Source organism: Ornithorhynchus anatinus, chromosome 19 (genome assembly GCF_004115215.2).
Source record: "Ornithorhynchus anatinus isolate Pmale09 chromosome 19, mOrnAna1.pri.v4, whole genome shotgun sequence".
Taxonomy (NCBI): domain Eukaryota; kingdom Metazoa; phylum Chordata; class Mammalia; order Monotremata; family Ornithorhynchidae; genus Ornithorhynchus; species Ornithorhynchus anatinus.
The window spans coordinates 6354781-6373730 of record NC_041746.1 but is presented as its reverse complement, the minus strand read 5'-3'; the positions used below and the strand labels follow the sequence as shown (position 1 = coordinate 6373730).

Below are 18950 nucleotides of genomic sequence, written 5' to 3'. Positions count from 1 at the left end.
GAATAATCTCTTCCCAGTTACACACAGTATGAACCTGCTTTCCTTGACAGTATCTTGTGGGCATGGAATGTGCCTGTTTATTGTTATATTGTACTTTCCCAGGTGTTTAATACAGTGTTTTACCCTTATAATTCTTCTGTTTTGAAACCATTTTCACCAACAAACCCCCTAATAGGTTGTGCTCATCTATAATCCAGTCTAATGACATTTCCTTGAGAAATTTTTAAAAAGAGGAATGATCCTAATCACCTTCCCAGATGATGAAACCCACTTAAGGACTTAGTTTGAGAGTTTAAAAGGAAACACTGCCAGTGTCTTCACTCACAACCAATATCTACGAAGATGCTACTGTGCCTGGCATTGTACTAGGCTCAATGAAGCTACAGAGTGTGAGCTCGTAATCTAGATTACACCACAGCAGTAAAAAGAAACAGGATAAACACCGGAGTCTTAGTTGATCATACATCCACAAGACAAAATGAACCGGGAAAATATGCCTGGGCCTAAAATGCCTAACCAGATTACCACCAGTCTTTGTTGCTATTGAGCCAACAAAGCTGAATTCAGTTGGCTGACAGACTGAGCTGGGAGCACCCACAACTGTGTGCCCAGCACCATACTGGGTAGTTGGAGAATTTACTGAAGACCAATACCCGATCCCTGCCCCAAAGGAGTGACTTTACAGTCTAATAAATCTGAAGAATATGACCAAGAGTCCAACTTTCAGACTAGATGTGCAGCTTAATGCACTAATAACTATGTAGCTTGACACCCACCTCCACTGAAAGAACATGAGAACTAATCCGTTTGCAAGAGGTTTTAAATAAAAGGGCCCATTCATGTATTCTCTAAATTCACAAGCTGGAACAAGTCATGTCTCATTTTATAACACACAGCCAAAGTATTGTAGGAAAGCTGTAGGATATCATCCTTAGTTGAATTTCCCCATGTGTGAATGACAGCCACAGATGGATGAGGTGAAGATGAAATGTGACCTCTTCCTGACTTCGCCTAATCCTGCCTCAGCTTAATGCATTGAATTTATTTTGAGGATGCTAATGCTGTGAAGGACTGGTTAAAATGCTGTGACACGGAGTTTCACAATGCCACATAACTCTGGCAAGAGGTGATGGAGGAATTTACCATAAAATACGTTCATGTTTCCAGAGTCCAAGAAATACTTATTTCACCTGAATGGGATTTTGTGGGAAGTATAATATGGGGCCTTTCTTTCAAACTACTCCTGATAAATAAAATATTAAGTGTGATGGCTGGGTTCTCGGGATCCCTGCCTGACTGACGACAGTTTGTGTAGTCAGGGTCACAGGATCCCACAGAACAATGGGCAGAGAGGCTGGATTTCAGATACTTTAAATGGCTCCTACTTTACCTTTAACATTCCCGCTTTTCTGGCTTGCCATTTCCTGCTTCAAGGCACAGACAGAAGCTTCCCGAATTAGAGCGGAGAGATCGGCCCCTCTGGAACAGAAAATAGCCAGTAGCTGGTCAGCATAAGTTTTCATTCATCTTATTTGATCACATTCCTCCCTCTGCCCCTAGTTCTGCCAGATCATGTGTCTTCACTCTCCCACTGTGAGACACTTGGAGAATGCCCCTTTGACAACACAAGCCTGCTTGGATTTAGCATGCTGTGGTGTCAGACACAAGGTCCACAACAGCCTGTGGTTTCCTTAACAGGAGGTTTCGCAGAAGGCAGCTCCTGCATTTTAGGAGAACTGAGTGAAATTTAGAAAATGGTGACATGTAAATGAAAGCCAAACACACCCTTCACCAAGTGAGGAACTGGCACTAAAGAAACTTGACCCAATAGGGCAGGAGGAATGGCTGAGTGTTGCAGTGACTGACGTAACCGGGTGGAGGAAGAAAATGTGGCAGAAATGGTAGGGAGAAATGTACACCAACATAATGGATCACTTGACTTCAGATCCCCTTTAAGAGCATACACTGCCTGAATTAGTCATAAGCTTTGTTATGCAACATTTAAATCCACAAGGAACACACTAAAATAGACCTCAGACATTATTTAGTGTTCTATATGAACCCAAATACATTTTCCAAAGATGAAAACTGTGATAGCATTTTTTTTAAAAGCATGTGGGTCCTCAGGGGTAACATTCACTTTATTGCATTAGGCTGAAAGAACAGACTTGCTGTAATAGAAAGAGGGCATTACTTTTCTCCATCCCACTACTAACAAGTGAATCAGAAATAGGCCCAAAATTTAGTTCACTGCATTAAACTAAACACCCACCAAGCTCAATGATTTCCAACTGAATTCACCGGTTAGAGCATTCTTTGCAAGCTTACGCTATGACTATCCCCCAAATGCATTTCTGTCCCATGTGCCAACCAAGAAAATCGAGGATTGATTCCCACATTTTGTGAATGGACACTTCAGGACACACCAGCTTGTTGCCACTCAACTTGAATTCTGACTCCCACCTTACCAGCCCACACTACGCTTGGCACTGTCCAAAGATTCTGGCCCAGAGTCTTCACTGTGACTGCCCACGGAAACCAACCCTGTTTCTCATTGAAAGACTTCTCAGATGCTGGGTCACTTGCACCACATGATTTGGACTTACTGTTGCAAATGAAGAACTTGAACTGTAGGAGGGTCTTTAGCTTTCAGCAATGTTAACTGTTAGAAACCATAAATGTAACCCAGTAAACCTAGTTTTTCCTCCTTTAATGAAGGAGGGTCAAGTCATCAAATTAATATTTACTGTACATCTATTATTAGGAGCCCTGAACTAACCTAAGCATTGCTGGAGACTTGACTGCTAAAAATAGCCATGGAAACCCCTAATGGGCTTAACTACTGACCCTCAGCGCTTTCCTTTACCACATGCTTGATTTTTAAATAGGTCGGCATTTTTGAGAATTTCAGAGTTGAAGACGCTACCTCATTTGGAAAGTGCATTACTGTGTTTTGTCTCTGGGGTAACAACAGTATAGGATGCCTCTGATACATGATTTTTTTTTTTTTAAGAGAAATTCACCTATAGCAATAATCAGTTGAAGGACCTTTTCCAGCCTGGTGTTCAGATATGGATCTCAAGGCTTGTAAAGTCAGCCCTCATTTTTTAACTCATGAGCAGAAGTAAATTAGGGAAATGAATAGTCTTTTAACCAAAATGGGGTAAAAGAAACATTCGAACTTTTTTATTACCGCATTCCATTTTAGAGAACGCTAAGTCAAAAATTAAAAGAGAGGCTTTCTATCCCCCCAAATCATGTGGTATTTTTGATGTGAATGTGATGTGAAAGATACTGGCTCACTTAACTAGCTCGTCCTCTAGACTGTAAGTTCATTGGGGGCAGGGAATGTGTCTGTTATACTGTAGTACTGAAATCTTCCAAGCACTGCACACAGTAAGGGCTCCAATAAATACAACTGACTGAATGACTAACAAAGGGTCACTGAGTTCCATCTGCTGATGTGGTAAGAAACAAATCCAGGGAAACCTATCTCTCATGGTAGCTAAGAAAGTCACCAGAAGTTCAGCTATTTTTAAATATAAGTGACCTAACTATAGTCACTGTGATTTGGATCACATAATTAAATGGTTATTCAGAACCCAGAAATGAAATCATTCCTTTACCAGGCTACTACTGACCACCTTGTATTGTATGGTAAGTTCTCCTAACTCGAGAGTGACTTGGAAAACACTTTGACAAGTCTGTTACTTCCAGTACAATCTCCCATTACAGATGGTGCTTACATTGAGAAGTAATGGCCAAATAGCTGTTTTCATATTTATCTCAGAACTCTAGTGTGGAGCATTAAAAAAAGAAGGGCTATGAAAAGGAACACAGAGAAGATCACCAGTTTGACACTATACACTGTTGAAACAGAGTATGAAAGTTGGCTCTGCTGCACCTGTAAACTCTGGTAATTATTCATATCTATCCCTATACCTTGGGAGAAAGGACAAATGAGACTGCAAGGCAGGATAAGTGACCAAAGCAATGAGAAAGACATTTGAGCATCAGGGCTAGCAATGTAAAACATCTTATAATTGCTTCAGAGAAGACTCTTCTAAGTCCTAAAAGACAGGCAAACACTCACGTATAGCAATCACAGCGTGGGTCATAAGCAATCTCTTCCAGGCTCACGTCGATATCCAGTGGGGGTCTAGTACCATACTGCATGGAGGATAGAATTGGACACTGCTTAGTGGACATCACAGGAACAATGCTGAGATGGATAAAATGGAGCAAAAAGGTCTTGTATATCTCTATGAAAGACCAGGTTCAAGAAGTTGGTAGCAAGTTTTGGCCATCCTCAGCTAAACCACACCTGGGGCTGGAATCATTTGGATGTGGGTTTGGGATGGGCAGGTAGGCAGGCATACATTTCTTTAATTCAGCTGTGCACATTTCCCAGGAATGTGAAGTTCGTGGGAAATGACAAACAGTGCAGAATCCAGCTAGAAGGGAACAGGTACGAACCTGCTCTCTTCTGAAGACCACAGGGTTTTGTGCTCAATTGGTTTCTAAATGTTCTAGATGGAGAAAACAAGCTTGAAACTAACACTTTAAGTCACTTGGATCTCGCTACGCTGATTCCGGCACCCATTTATGTCTCATCTAGCTGGGGACTTGCACATTGCAAAATAGTCTGGGGAAAAAGGAGGCAAGGGAACAAAGAAGTATAGGAAAGGTAACTAGAGAAAACAATTCTGGTCACTGTAGATGTGTATGTAAGGACATTACATTTATAGCCAAGCATTTCCAACAATGAAATGGAGCTACTTATCTAACATTAAATTAAAAAAGCAATTACACTCAACAGTTCCCAAAATGAAAAGTCACTGGGTAAAAAGTAAAATTTTAAAGACATTCTAAAAGCAAATGTTTTCAGCTACCGGATAGCCTTTGACATGGTGCTTCCCAGAAAGCCAAGCTTAAGAGAGCCAAAAGTTAAAAAGCACCTAGAATGCCTCTCAAAATAAGTATATATAATCTTGAGATCTCTTTGAATTGAAATCAAAGTGATTAGTCTAGTTGACTGATGACAATGAAAAGGCCATTCCATTATATTACCACGGATTATGAGCTCTCAAGGACAAGGATCACTCTTTCACTTCTACTGTATTTTCCCAAGTGCTTAGCACAGAGCTCTGCTCACAGTGTGCACTCAATGAATGATTGATTGCTTGGAGAATGTTATTCAAATCACAAAAGGTAGTGCTAGATACCAAACTGATTGATAATTTCATGCTACAAAATCTAGGCTACTCATGAAATTTTTTTTTAAAAGCTCATGTTTTCATATAGCAGATTATTTATTGTGGCAGGTTGTTTATGACTAAATATTCCTTTTCTAGACAGATTATGAAATTCAGGACCAGGGAATTAATCTTTTGGAAAATTCCATCAGGAACTAATATGGTGCTCTGCCAATAGTAAACACTGATGATGATAATAAATCCAATTGTCTTAATAGATTGGCTTTTCAGCTTCCTTTGATTGAGGTACACTTAAAAATTACTACCAAAAATATGTTTTAATTATCACCATTATAGGAGCTGATGCATTCAGCTCTTGGGGGGAGCCCAAACTAGGATGGCACACACCATCAGGGGCTGAGAGGACAGATTGGTGATGACCTCCCTGTCCCCACCCCAGCTATTGTCTCGCACCCTTAGGAGGCAGGGCTGAGGGGCTCCCATGTCTCAGCCATCTGAGAGTCATTCAGAGTCCAGAGATGGCCACATTTAGAAATACATATTCCCATAAATGAGTATGAATTTAATACATGATTTCAATCTGAAAAACAAAACACGTTAAAGAAAAATGATCAAATATTGCACTGTAATCATCAATTATTTCAGTGCTGTTGTTTTTACCTTCACGCTGTGAGTCTTCCCAGTGTTCTGAGAGCTATGGATTTTGCTAAGTGGTAGCAAGTCACTCACTTATGTAACCACCACAAGTACAAAAGAAACTTGTTCGGGCAGTGAGTCAGTTCTAAAATATCCTGTGCCCTGAGCTATTCAAGTCCCAAACACCATATAACTTTATGTCTAACTCAGGTGTCGTGTTGAGATCTTGATTTGCCAACTTTAGTCATGATTTGAATTAAATTCCTCTCTACCCTTTCTCTGGACTGTTAAGGGCTGTCAGTCATACAGATGTGAAAGTTAAATCCATCGCAGTAGTCCATCCACCCTTTCAAGTGAAGACTGGAAGAATGATTTGGAATTGAGTTCTAGTACACTAATACAAGAGCAATAAAATTCCAGCCTCTTAGTAACTAGAGCTGGGACAAGTCAGATCAAATTCCAAGAGTGATATGATGATGATAATAATAATAATAATAATAATGGTATTTGTTAAGCTCTCACTATGTGCCAGGCACTGTACTAAGCACTAAGGTGGATACAACCAAATTGGGTTGGACAGGGTCCCTATCGTACACGGGGCCCTTGGTCTTAACTCCATTTTACAGTGGAGGTAACTGAGGCACAGAGAAGTGAAGTGACCTGCCCAAGATCACAGAGCAAACAAGTGGTGGAGACAGGATTAGACCCCAGGTCCCTCTGACTCTCAAGTCCGAGCTCTATCCACTAGGTAATGCTGCTTCTCACACTAGGGTTTAGTTACAGGGAGTATGAGAATGAGCTACTCAAAATCCTCTGCTTTCTCCCCTTAAGAGGGAGAGTGAAGTGATGAATAAATGTTTTCCAACCGGGGGCAAGCTACATTACATAACAGAATTTTAGTTCAGGGTCTTGCTAAGGAGTACATGCCTCTAGTAATACCACCAACAGCATGGCAAATCATCAAATGTCTAGCTGTGCTTTGACGGGATGTTACTCTACTTACTACAGGCAGAAACCAGACAGTTGATGTGCCTTGGTATTTAACAGATAAGAAACAAAAACTTCAGATAACTATACCTCTCAATTGGACAACACCAGTTCCTATTCCCATCCCTCAGGTCCAATCTATGTTGCTGTTTGAAATTTTGATAGAGAAATTGACTTCCTTAAAAGGAAAAGTTTTCTCCACCCAACAGCCCCAAATCCTTCCCATTTCTCACTTTTGTGATGGTTCTTAGGATGGCAAAACGATCTGCAGGAGGTGGTAAGCCCACAAAAAGTGTTTTATCCAGGCGGCCAGGACGAAGGATAGCTGGGTCAATAATATCTAAGTAGAAAAGAGAGGAAGTCAGAATCTAGTGGTTAGGAGTTCAGTACCACTCATACAGTCTGCAGGATAGACATAGGAAGCAAAACACTTTTATTTCTGTTGAAAGAGGCTTTTTTTTTTTTTTTTTTTAGCTTCCTTGAGGGATGCCCATAATTCAGTGATTGGGATTGCTTTAAGGCTCTAGGGGGCTTGGGTAGGTGGAAACCCAAGGGGTCTCCCAGGCTAAGGTTTGTCCCTTCCTGTCTTCCTATGTGCACACCTGAACTTAACCGTGCAAACACTCTTCTCAACATGGTGGGGCATATGAAGCCCAGAAGTAGAAATGGCATAAGTAGGTAGGGAGGATATAAGAGGGAAGAGGAGGAGGAAGAGCATGGGCTGAAAGGCTGAAGGTAGCCATCTTTTCCCCACTCCTTATACATCCCAGGGAGCTCCCAATTTGCCCAGCAGGGAAAGGGCAGTTCAAACTCCTCCTATGCACTTGGCACAATGACATTGGAGTTTCCTGTCAGGAACTAGCACGAACCTCGGTCTTGAAATTTTGCGGGTCAAAAATGGCACTCTTGTCATATTCCTGTGGGGGCAAGGAGGGCAATGAAGGAGTAGGCAGGCAGGGGTGCTGCACGCTGTGAAGTACAAGTAAGGACTTTGCCTGTTAGTCAGCCCCAGGCAGAACCGAGGACAAAGTCCAAGTTTTCTGGTTCCCAGAAGTGGAATGGAGTGCTCCCTCCACTGAACCAAGATCAGGGCTTGAACTTGGCATAATTCCCATTTAGTTTTGTCCTTGAAATCCAGTTCCTGAAGGAGCTCCTGATAAATGTCAATTGCTATGTTTATGGACATGTATTCTGACCTTTCATTTGCTCTGTTTTGTGGGATAGATCAACTTCACATACTCAGACATAAAACCTGAATCATGCTCAAACAAACCAGATTGACTGTCTCTGTGACTCAAGGCCACTAATTATGGTTGGGAAAATTAGCGGCTGTGCCAACTGACCTGAGAACCTGAACCGTAAACCTGATCTGGAAGAGTCAAACCTCAGGGAACATAGGTAAGGTTCCAATGGCTCAGTCATGCCGCTCCAACAGTAAATATTATACACACAAGTTTTAGAGTGAATGAGTAGCCCTTTCAGCTCTTGGCTTCTCTGTTGAGTTTACAAAAAGAAAAGTTGATCAAGGAGGCAGCATGCTGTGATCCTTTGAATGAGACTAAGACAATAGCTTCACAAAGTCCCCTGGAGAATTTAGAGGTGGGTACATCCCTCAGGAATACAAACACATTCTGTAAAAGCATTCACTTTACTTGCTAGCTCAAGGTAACCTAAAAGAGCCCACAAAAATCTTACTTTAGAATCAATGGTATTTACTGAGGACTTTCTGTGTACAGAGCACTGTACTAAGCGCTTTGGAGAGTACAAGAGTTGGTACACATGTTTCCTGCCCACAATGAGCTTACAGTTCAACTGGAAGTTCAAATACAGACCCCATCCCTTCGCCAACATCCTTGGCACAATCTACCTCAACTCTGAGCAGGGATAAGCCACACAAGGTGGCTACCCGGAGTGCAGAGACTTGTACTACCATTCCTTCCTTTCAGCAGAAGAGCATTTATTATTATTTTGTTGGTATTTGTTAAGTGCTTACTATGTGCACAGCACTGTTCTAAGCGCTGGGGTAGATACAGGGTAATCGGGTTGTCCCATGGTGAGGCTCATAGTTAATTCCCATTTTACAGATGAGGGAACTGAGGCACAGAGAGGTGAAGTGTCTTGCCCACAGTCACACAGCTGACAAGTGGCAGAGCCAGGTTTCGAACCCATGATCTCTGACTCCCAAGCCCAGGTTCTTTCCACTGAGCCACACTGCTTCTCTATCTATTTATCTCTATCTATCACGGACAGCTCGCAACTACCCCCGAAACCTTTGTACTGTACTTCAACTTTCTCCATTTGGACAGTGACGACTGAAGTGTCTTCCCACACCTACTCCTCAAGCACAAGCACACTGAACTGCTAGGGACAAAGGTTCCTTGGGAAGTAGCGTGGCCTAGTGGAAAAATCACAGGACCACAGGACCTGGTTCATTCATTCAATAGTATTTATTGAGCGCTTACTATGTGCAGAGCACTGTACTAAGCGCTTGGGATGAACAAGTCGGCAACAGATAGAGACAGTCCCTGCCATTTGACGGGCTTACAGTCTAATCGGGGGAAACGGACAGACAAGAACGATGGCAATAAATAGAGTCAAGGGGAAGACCATCTCGTAAAAAACAATGGCAACTAATTAGAATCAAGGCGATGTACAATTCATTAACAAAATAAATAGGGTAACGAAAATATATACAGTTGAGCGGACGAGTACAGTGCTGTGGGGATGGGAAGGGAGAGGTGGAGGAGCAGAAGGAAAAGGGGAAAAAGAGGGTTTAGCTGCGGAGAGGTAAAGGGGGGCTGGCAGAGGGAGTAGAGGGAGAAGAGGAGCTCAGTCTGGGAACGCCTCATGGAGGAGGTGAGTTTTAAGTAGGGTTTTGAAGAGGGAAAGAGAATCAGTTTGGCGGAGGTGAGGAGGGAGGGCGTTCCAGGACCGCGGGAGGACGTGACCCAGGGGTCGACGGCGGGATAGGCGAGACCGAGGGACGGTGAGGAGGTGGGCGGCAGAGGAGCGGAGCGTGCGGGGTGGGTGGTAGAAAGAGAGAAGGGAGGAGAGGTAGGAAGGGGCAAGGTGATGGAGAGCCTTGAAGCCTAGAGTGAGGAGTTTCTGTTTGGAGCGGAGGTTGATAGGCAACCACTGGAGTTGTTTAAGAAGGGGAGTGACATGCCCAGATCGTTTCTGCAGGAAGATGAGCCGGGCAGCGGAGTGAAGAATAGACTGGAGCGGGGCGAGAGAGGAGGAAGGGAGGTCAGAGAGAAGGCTGACACAGTAGTCTAGCCGGGATATAACGAGAGCCCGTAACAGTAAGGTAGCCGTTTGGGTGGAGAGGAAAGGGCGGATCTTGGCGATATTGTAGAGGTGAAACCGGCAGGTCTCGGTAACGGATAGGATGTGTGGGGTGAACGAGAGAGACGAGTCAAGGATGACACCGAGATTGCGGGCCTGAGAGACGGGAAGGATGGTCGTGCCATCGACGGTGATAGAGAAGTCTGGGAGAGGACCGGGTTTGGGAGGGAAGATGAGGAGCTCAGTCTTGCTCATGTTGAGTTTTAGGTGGCGGGCCGACATCCAGGTGGAGACGTCCCGGAGGCAGGAGGAGATGCGAGCCTGAAGGGAGGGGGAGAGGACAGGGGCGGAGATGTAGATCTGCGTGTCATCTGCGTAGAGATGGTAGTCAAAGCCGTGAGAGCGAATGAGTTCACCGAGGGAGTGAGTGTAAATGTAGAACAGAAGAGGGCCAAGAACTGACCCTTGAGGAACTCCAACAGTTAAAGGATGGGAGGGGGAGGAGGCTCCAGCGAAGGAGACCGAGAATGACTGGCCAGAGAGGTAAGAGGAGAACCAGGAGAGGACAGAGTCCGTGAAGCCAAGGTGAGATACGGTATGGAGGAGGAGGGGATGGTCGACAGTGTCAAAGGCAGCAGAGAGGTCAAGGAGGATTAGAATGGAGTAGGAGCCATTGGATTTGGCAAGAAGGAGGTCATGGGTGACCTTAGAGAGAGCAGTCTCGGTAGAGTGGAGGGGATGGAAGCCAGATTGGAGGGGGTCTAGGAGAGAATGGGAGTTAAGGAATTCTAAGCATCGATTGTAGACGACTCGTTCTAGGATTTTGGAAAGGAAGGGTAGTAGGGAGATAGGGCGATAACTGGAGGGGGAAGTGGGGTCAAGAGCGGGTTTTTTTAGCATGGGGGAGACGTGGGCATGTTTGAAGGCAGAGGGGAAGGAGCCCTTGGAGACTGAGTGGTTAAAAATAGAAGTTAAGGAAGGTAGGAGGGCAGGGGCGATGGTTTTAATAAGGTGAGAGGGAATGGGGTCCGAGGCGCAGGTGGAGGGGGTGGCACTTGCGAGGAGGGAGGAGATCTCCTCTGAGGATACTGCAGGGAAGGATGGGAAAGTAGGGGAGGGGGTCGGTGGGGGGGAGGGGAGAGGCGGAGGGGTGACTTTGGGGAGCTCAGACCTGATCATGTTGATTTTCGTGAGGAAATAGGTGGCCAGATCATTGGGGGTGAGAGATGGGGGAGGGGGAGGAACAGGGGGCCTAAGGAGAGAGTTAAAGGTCCGGAACAATCGGCGGGGGTGACGGGCATGGGTGTCGATGAGGGAGGAGAAGAAGCTTTGCCTGGCGGAGGAGAGGGCAGAGTTAAGGCAGGAAAGGATAAATTTGAAGTGTGTGAGGTCGGCTTGGTGCTTGGACTTTCGCCAGCAGCGCTCAGCAGCTCGAGCATAGGAGCGTAGGAGGCGGACGGAGGAGGTGATCCAGGGCTGTGGGTTAGTGGAGCGAGAGCGGCGGAGGGAAAGGGGGGCAAGAGAGTCGAGATGAGTAGAGAGGGTGGAGTTGAGAGCGGAGACCTGATCGTCGAGAGTGGGAAGAGAGGACAGGGCGGCAAGGTGAGGAGAGATGCTATTGGAGAGACGGATGGGATCGAGAGAGCGGAGGTCTCTGTGGGGCAGTAGCGAAGATTTGCAGGGGGAGGGAGTGTGAGAGATGAGGCAGGTGAGAAGGTTATGGTCAGAGAGAGGGATTTCAGAGTTGGTGAGGGAGGAGATAGTGCAGCGGTAGGAGATGACGAGATCGAGGGTGTGTCCGAGTCGGTGAGTGGGCGCGGTATGGTGGAGGAGAAGGTCGGCAGAGTCGAGGAGGGATAGCAGGCGGGCGGCAGAGGCGTCGTCGGGTACATCCATATGGATGTTGAAGTCTCCGAGGATCAGAGTGGGCAGAGAGAAGGAGAGAAGGAAGGTGAGAAAGGGGTCAAGGTGGTTGAAGAAGTCGGAGGTGGGACCGGGAGGGCGGTAGATGACAGTGACAAGTAACTGGAGGGGGTGGTAGAGGCGAATGATATGGGCTTCGAAGGAGGGGAAGGAGAGGGAGGGGGGAGGAGGGATAGTGCGGAAGCTCCGCCACTTGCCTGCTGGGTGACTTTGGGCATATCTTTTAACATCTCTGTGCCTCAGTTCCTTCATCTGTAAAATAGGAATGAAATCTCTGTTCTCCCTTCCTTACAGGGACTGTGTTCAACCTGATTTCTTCGATCTATCCCAGCACTTAATACAGTGCTTGGCACTTACTTAGTGCTTAGTTCTAGACTGTAAACTCTTTGTGGGCAGGGAATGCACCTACCAACTCAAATACCAATGACTGATTAACAAACACAATTATTATTATTAGAGATAAAGTTAATCATAACCTGAGCATTCTGCTGCCATCTACCTTCTCACCTCCTTCAATGGAATTTATTGAGCATTTATTCTGGGCAGGGCACTGTTCTAAGCACTTGGTAGACATGTTCTCTACGCACAGCCTGTTTACAGTCTAGGAGGGAGACAGACATTCATATACATAAATAAAATACAGATAGGTACTTAAGTGCTGAGGGTGGGGTGAATATCAAATGCCTAAAGTGCTTTAGGAGTAAAAATATCTGCACTAGATTAGATGAATGACTGAAGCATTTAATCGATCTTTCCTTTGCTGAATCCCTCAAAGGTACTTAGCTCTGCAGTCCAGTGGGTCCCAGATTTGGCTTGCTTTGGGCCAAATTAAAGTATGCTGCCTTCCAGTGAAGGAAGTTTGAGAACTTTGTTGTAAAAAAAAACCCAACAATAACAAAAAACCACACACAAAAAAAACCCCAAATGGCTGGCATAAAAACGTATCTCTACTCTTCTGCCTAACTCCTTCCTCCAGGGACAAAAATCAAGTGTAACATGGCCTAAGCATCAGGCCCAAGTCATTTTCTCTGTCCCTTCTTAGGAAAGGCGAGTGGGGTACAGAGAAGGGTGGGAGGAGAATTCAAAGAAACGGTGAAGATGGGTAGTCCTACTACTATCTGTTAGACTCCAACTTCTTTAAGGTGTTTCGGATTCCAAGACATAGGACTGCAAGTATTATTCTGGAGACTTTAGTGAAAGTTGATCTATAGGAGATAATGGGGAAGGAACCTGTGGGATATTCACGGTACCATCAGCCATTTCCCAAACACCAAGAAGACAAAGAAGTTTAATTTAATGGGTGGGGAAAGAGAATGGGGAAAGCTAAACCAAACTCGAATGCCTACACTCCCTCATAGATATAGGCTTTGCTATACCCACAAACTACTCTCATTCAACCTTTCTTAGACGCCCAGATACTCAGATTAAGTTCTGAGTGGGCACGCTCACAAGTCAGTGAGGCTAGACGAGTATGTCTGAGCAGACTGGCAGAAATTACAACCAGGTTTTCCTCTCATGACTTTAAGACACTCACAGACTTCCCCACTGATGTGTGATTTTGAGACAGCAAGTGTGGAGAGAAAGTTCCCTATTTCCCCTTTGGTTTCTTGCCTTTAGCTCTGTCTGCAATAGGAGGCCAGACACAGTTATAACTAGGGCTGTCGATACTATTCCCGATTTTACTCGGTTTAAACACTACTTTATAGCAACCCAAATCTCTCAGTCCTTTAAGACTAACTGTAGTTGGAGGTCATCTGAATTCAAAGATCATGCTATTTATATTGCTTACAAGGCATGACTTGCTATGGCTGACAGCATTAAGGCAGAAGGCGGGGGGGGGGGCCCACACTGTATGACAGTGGTGGCAGGGACTCAGGGCTCCTTTCAATCGCCCTCCTCCCCTATTAGACTGTAAGCTTCTTGAGGTCAGAGATCTTATCCTATAATTCCTTTTGTGCACTGGCAAGAGTGTCAAATAAAATACAGATGGGGATGATACGAAAAAGGATGGATTAAGAAGTCATTTCATTACCTGACGGGTCAATTCTGGGACTTGGATTTTTGACTGTATTTAAGGGCCTACTGGACTTACTGTATTCAAAGCCTGAATATCTGATACAGATTTCGGTCCCCCATATTCATTTGTTTTCTTAAATTGTAAAAGTGCTACACACTTTTTGGCTCTTCAGTTTCTCACCTGGCCGGTTGGTGGCTGCCATAATGAAAACCTGCTGCCGTGTCTCCAGTCCATCCATCTCTGTAAGCAGCTGATTAACCACTCGGACACTGGCACCTGACTGAAAGAACAACGAGGTCCCACTGATACATGAGAGGACAGGAAAACATAATCGTTTCATAAGAAAACACAGAAAAAAGGAACACACTATTCCCCAGTTCTGTTCAGGAAAATCTTTCCTTTTCTTGGCCAGTCTCTTGTGTCTGCTTAGCCATTTGAAAAGTAGCTAGAAACCATTCCAGGACGGGCAAGGCAAACCAAAATATAAACGTTACTGAGATGTACACCTATGAAAGGGAATAGATTTAGGTTGATAAACTTATCTGCCAAGAGTGGAAGTGTAACTTGCTGCACAAACCACTATCACTATCAGCAAATTCCTTATGCAGGTTTTCATTGGGAGACTCCTCCATTATCTTCACCATCAGCATAAAGCAGGAAGACAGAGGGCAGAAAAAAGAGGTGCATACACACATACACACACACACATACTCTATCTCTCTCAAGTCTCAACTAGTTCAGCCCAAAACAAGTAAAGCATTAAATGGAAATGCTCATTTTGTTTACAGGACATCACTATTAAAACAATTCACAGCACTATATGGATGGGAGGGTGAAAGCTGGCAATATTGCATATTCACTTTTGTATTTTTTTTAAAAAACAACAAAAGGAATGACCCAACCCTGTCATCAGCCTGTTACAAGCATAAAGAGTTCCACTTCACTCACCTCTCGGTCTGACCGTCGAGGGCACAAGGCATCTACTTCATCAAAGAATATCACGCAGGGTGCAGAGTTCCTGGCTCGCTGGAAAACCTGTCTCACAGCACGCTCGCTCTCACCAACGTACTAAACATGCATGATATGGGAAAAGGGGAACATTTCAAGGTTAGAGATTTTGTTTAACTATCCAAATATAGAGTGCTTGGCTAATATAAGAATAATAAAAATGATATTTATTAAGCATTTACTATGTGCCATGCACTGTACTAAGCGCTGGGATGACTACAAGCAAATCTAGTTGGACACAGTCCCTGTCCCACGTGGGGCTCACAGTCTCAATCTCTATTTTAAAGATGAGGTAACAGGCACAGAAAAGTGAAGTGACTTGCCCAAGGTCACACAGCAGACAAGTGGAGGAGCCGGGATTAGAACCCATGACTTTCCAACTCCCAGGCTCTATCCACTGCGCCATGCTGCTTCTAATAGGGGACTGTGATTAAACTGTTTAGCAAATACAAGAGGAAACAAGTTTAAGCTGTGGCTTGAGGGATTTGAGGGTACAATGAAAGGAAAATGCCTTTCATTCTGAGCGGATTAAGGTGCTAAAACTGCATTACTAAATTAGATTAAAGAATCTTTTCTGAAGATCTTTAAAAAGAAGTTAGACCCGTTATACTGTACTCTCCCAAGCACTTAGTACAGTGCTCAAAACATAATTATGCACATAGGAAGCTCTCAATACCTAAATTTGAATGACTGACCCCAATCTAGTTGAAATGGTCCTGCCTCTAGTCAGAATCAGTGGTCCAGATAGACTCTGACCCAGAGAACCGGTATGGTTTACAGCATTGGCTGGAAAATACTATTTGGTGACAGCCCCTATTAAAAATTACAATAATAAAGACAAACTAACCAAAACCTGGGTAATATTTAAGGCATCTGCTGAGAAATACTTGCTGTCCCTTCCTAATTAATATGCTTTTTGATTCCTCTCAGCCTCCATCTCAGGGGACATTTTAGAGAAACCCTCATCTAGGGTAGGCTATCAATGAAGGGGACCTCAAATGGATGAAGAGTCACACTCAAAGTATAATAATAGTATCAGATTGGGAGATGGGGACTGATCAAGTAGCATCCTGGGATCACTCCTGGAGTTAGTATTTTTGTGGTCTGAGGCTTGCAGGATGAAATAGAATGTGTGCTCGTTAGTTTATGGATGGCCCCAATTTGGGGCAATTTCACTGCTGAATGGCTCTAGCCCGAACTTGAAAGCCCATCAGAGGTTCTGCTTTGGAGCTTGTCTCCCTGGTTTCTTTCCAGACCTAGGATGCTCTAGCTAGAGTGAATCCTTCAGGCATGAACTGGTCCAGATCAATATCTCAGATCAAACTTAGATAATGGTCATTTTATTGCCGAATGCTAGCCCTTGCCTGTCAGTGATAAGGTCCATTTCATGTGAAAATTAAGAGCAGAGAAATACAATTGAATAATACACTTTTTTCAAAAAAAGAATGAACTTTACTAGGATTTAATCTGTCTTTAAGGACAAAATACAAGAGACCCATGGTTAACCTGGGGAATTGACTAGCTAAACACAGCCAAAAGAGACTTGTGAGACAGTGAGCCAGAAAGCACTGAGCATAGTTTATTAAGATAAACAGAGGTTCACCCAGGCCTCTCCCTGCTCCTTCCTCATAACCAGGAAGACTGGGTGGCTCCAGGGAAGTTAGAGAGATCTGGGTCCACTTCTATAAGCAACCCAGGTAAAGGCAATTGGCTTTAATTGGAGCAAAAGAACTCAAAGAGATTTTCTCTTCTGTAAACAGACACTGAAAACCAGGTAAAGAAGGAAAATGTATAATATTGGAGTCTGGAAAACGATCAACATAAAATACAACAATCAGAAGTTCAAAACTACTGGGAACTGCATAAAAAATCAATCAGTGCTGTTTACCAAGTGCTTACTGGGTGCAGAGCACTGTATTAAGTGCTTGGGAGAGTACAACGAGAGTTGGCAGACATGTTTGTTCCCTGCTTATAAGGAGCTTTCAGTCTAGCAAGTGACCTCTTGAGGTTTCTTGCAGTTTTATGATTCTGACAGTTTGTACTTTTTGGCATGTTTCACTTGGGGGTGAATGGCACATTGTGAAGCAGAAACTTGGTTACTGGGTGACAGCACCCAGAATCTAAAAGTCAAGTTGCACCACCCTGTCCTAAGCAAATTGTTTTGGGAAATCTTAAATGCCTAAAAGTTACATTGTAGATAGTCAGTTGATCCCTTTGACTTGAAATACCAAGTGATGATTCCCACCCTGATTACAGGAGAAAATGCACCCAAAGACTAATTACTGCTCATAGTTCTATACAAACTAGAGCAGATGGCCATCTTACTGAAAGGAGATTTTCCTATGATATTGGCAGTAGGAGGTCAGGCTAAGCAAGTGCCAAACCAGTTTTTTAACAGTCATCGTATGCCAACATCTAAATGTTCTACACCAAGCCTTCCTTTTCCCCATCCTACGCCTCAGTCACACCACCGAAAGTGAAAAACCAGGCCAACATAAAGCAGCAACCCCTACTCTATAAAGACAGAATGTTTCACATTCATCTTGGTGAGCAGATGGAGCAAGCTGGCTAGGGTCCTCAAATTTTAGAATATTTCAATCTTAAATATCAATATTACTTCTCCAATCATTCTCTGACCTATTCATCTTTAGACAAATCAAACTAAACATACAACATACCCAAAGAGAAAGTGATTAACTTTCATGAATCTAAATTTCCATTTTCTGAACAAAATAACTCAGAAGGACTCAGAACTCAGAAGCTTCTTGCATGGGGGCAACATGAAAGGAGGTTCAGAGGTACAATTAGGAGAGGGGAATAAAGGGAGCTACTAAGATAAATGTCTGGATGAAGCAAAAGAATAGCTAAGGAAGGAGGAACCATAAAGCTTTAACAAGGCAAATATGAAGTGTTTTAACATTAACAGCAAGAGACATCTGAGGGAGGAGAAGAATAGACAAAGTCCAAATGGTCATGGAGGATTACAGCAGACACATCAATTCTAAGGGATAAAGATGAAGAACAGGTAAACCAAAAACAAATGTTAGCCTTCACAAGAACCTTACCTTTTTATCCATTTCACATTTTTGGCCAAAGAATGGGTGAGAGCAAACAGAGGCAACAGGGTCAAGAGACTAAGAGAGGAAAGAAATGCAACGGTGGAAAGTTCTGATTGAAGGGTTAGTCTTTTGCTTTCACCGCACCTTGAAATTAGAGAATGGCACATCTGTTGCTTATAGGGAAAGAGGGAAAGCAAGAAAGAAGGCAAAACAGTTTAAAGCCAGAAGGCAAACTTCTTTGGTGAAGAAGATATTTAGGAGGCAGATTTGGGTGATGGAAGCTCATGGGAGAAACTATTTTGGAATGAAAATTACTTCTACTTTTCCTAGGTCAAATTCAAGAAATCTGGTTACCATCACCACTTACCATATTTAGTAACTCAGGACCTTTCACAGAAATGAAATTCAGTCCAGACTCATTTGCCACTGCCTACCATGAAAAGAAAAAATGTGAGAAAGACAATCATACAGTTAAGAGCAAATTTCATCATGCCAGCTTCCTAGAACAAAATTGTAGGGCCCTGCCAGCTGATGGAGGGTGGGGAAGGGAGACAGAGAAGATGAAAGATCGATTAGATCACTTAGTCATCAGATTTTCCACTGTCCTCCTATAATGATTTAGAATCTTTTGGGCACATCTTTGCTTGGCAAATGCCACTACTTTGATACCTAGGGAGGAGAGGCTGGGTGCTGTGACAGACCAGAAAAAGCCCCAGAAGTAGCAGCTGCCATCACCATACGCTGCTTTCTTACCCAACAGGGGCCTGTCTAGGCCAAATGAAAATGTTCGTCACAGGAGTGCCTCTCTACATTTGGCTT

The 18950-nt window shown here is 43.9% G+C and overlaps 1 protein-coding gene across 2 annotated transcripts in view; it reads right to left on the bottom strand.

Moving 5' to 3' along the window:
• Window positions 1–18950, bottom strand: part of NVL (nuclear VCP like) — a 47065-nt gene that overhangs the window by 4850 nt on the left and 23265 nt on the right. For both annotated transcript variants that reach the window (XR_003753665.2, XM_029047147.2), the window contains exons 16-21: window positions 18499–18561; window positions 15013–15132; window positions 14245–14344; window positions 7073–7179; window positions 4094–4170; window positions 1391–1479 (exon numbers count right to left, since the gene is read on the bottom strand). Coding sequence is in view for 1 of the 2 variants with exons in the window: in XM_029047147.2 (XP_028902980.1) it covers window positions 1391–1479; window positions 4094–4170; window positions 7073–7179; window positions 14245–14344; window positions 15013–15132; window positions 18499–18561 (556 nt within the window). In the remaining variant the exon portion in view is untranslated. The remainder of the gene's footprint in view (window positions 1–1390; window positions 1480–4093; window positions 4171–7072; window positions 7180–14244; window positions 14345–15012; window positions 15133–18498; window positions 18562–18950) is intronic.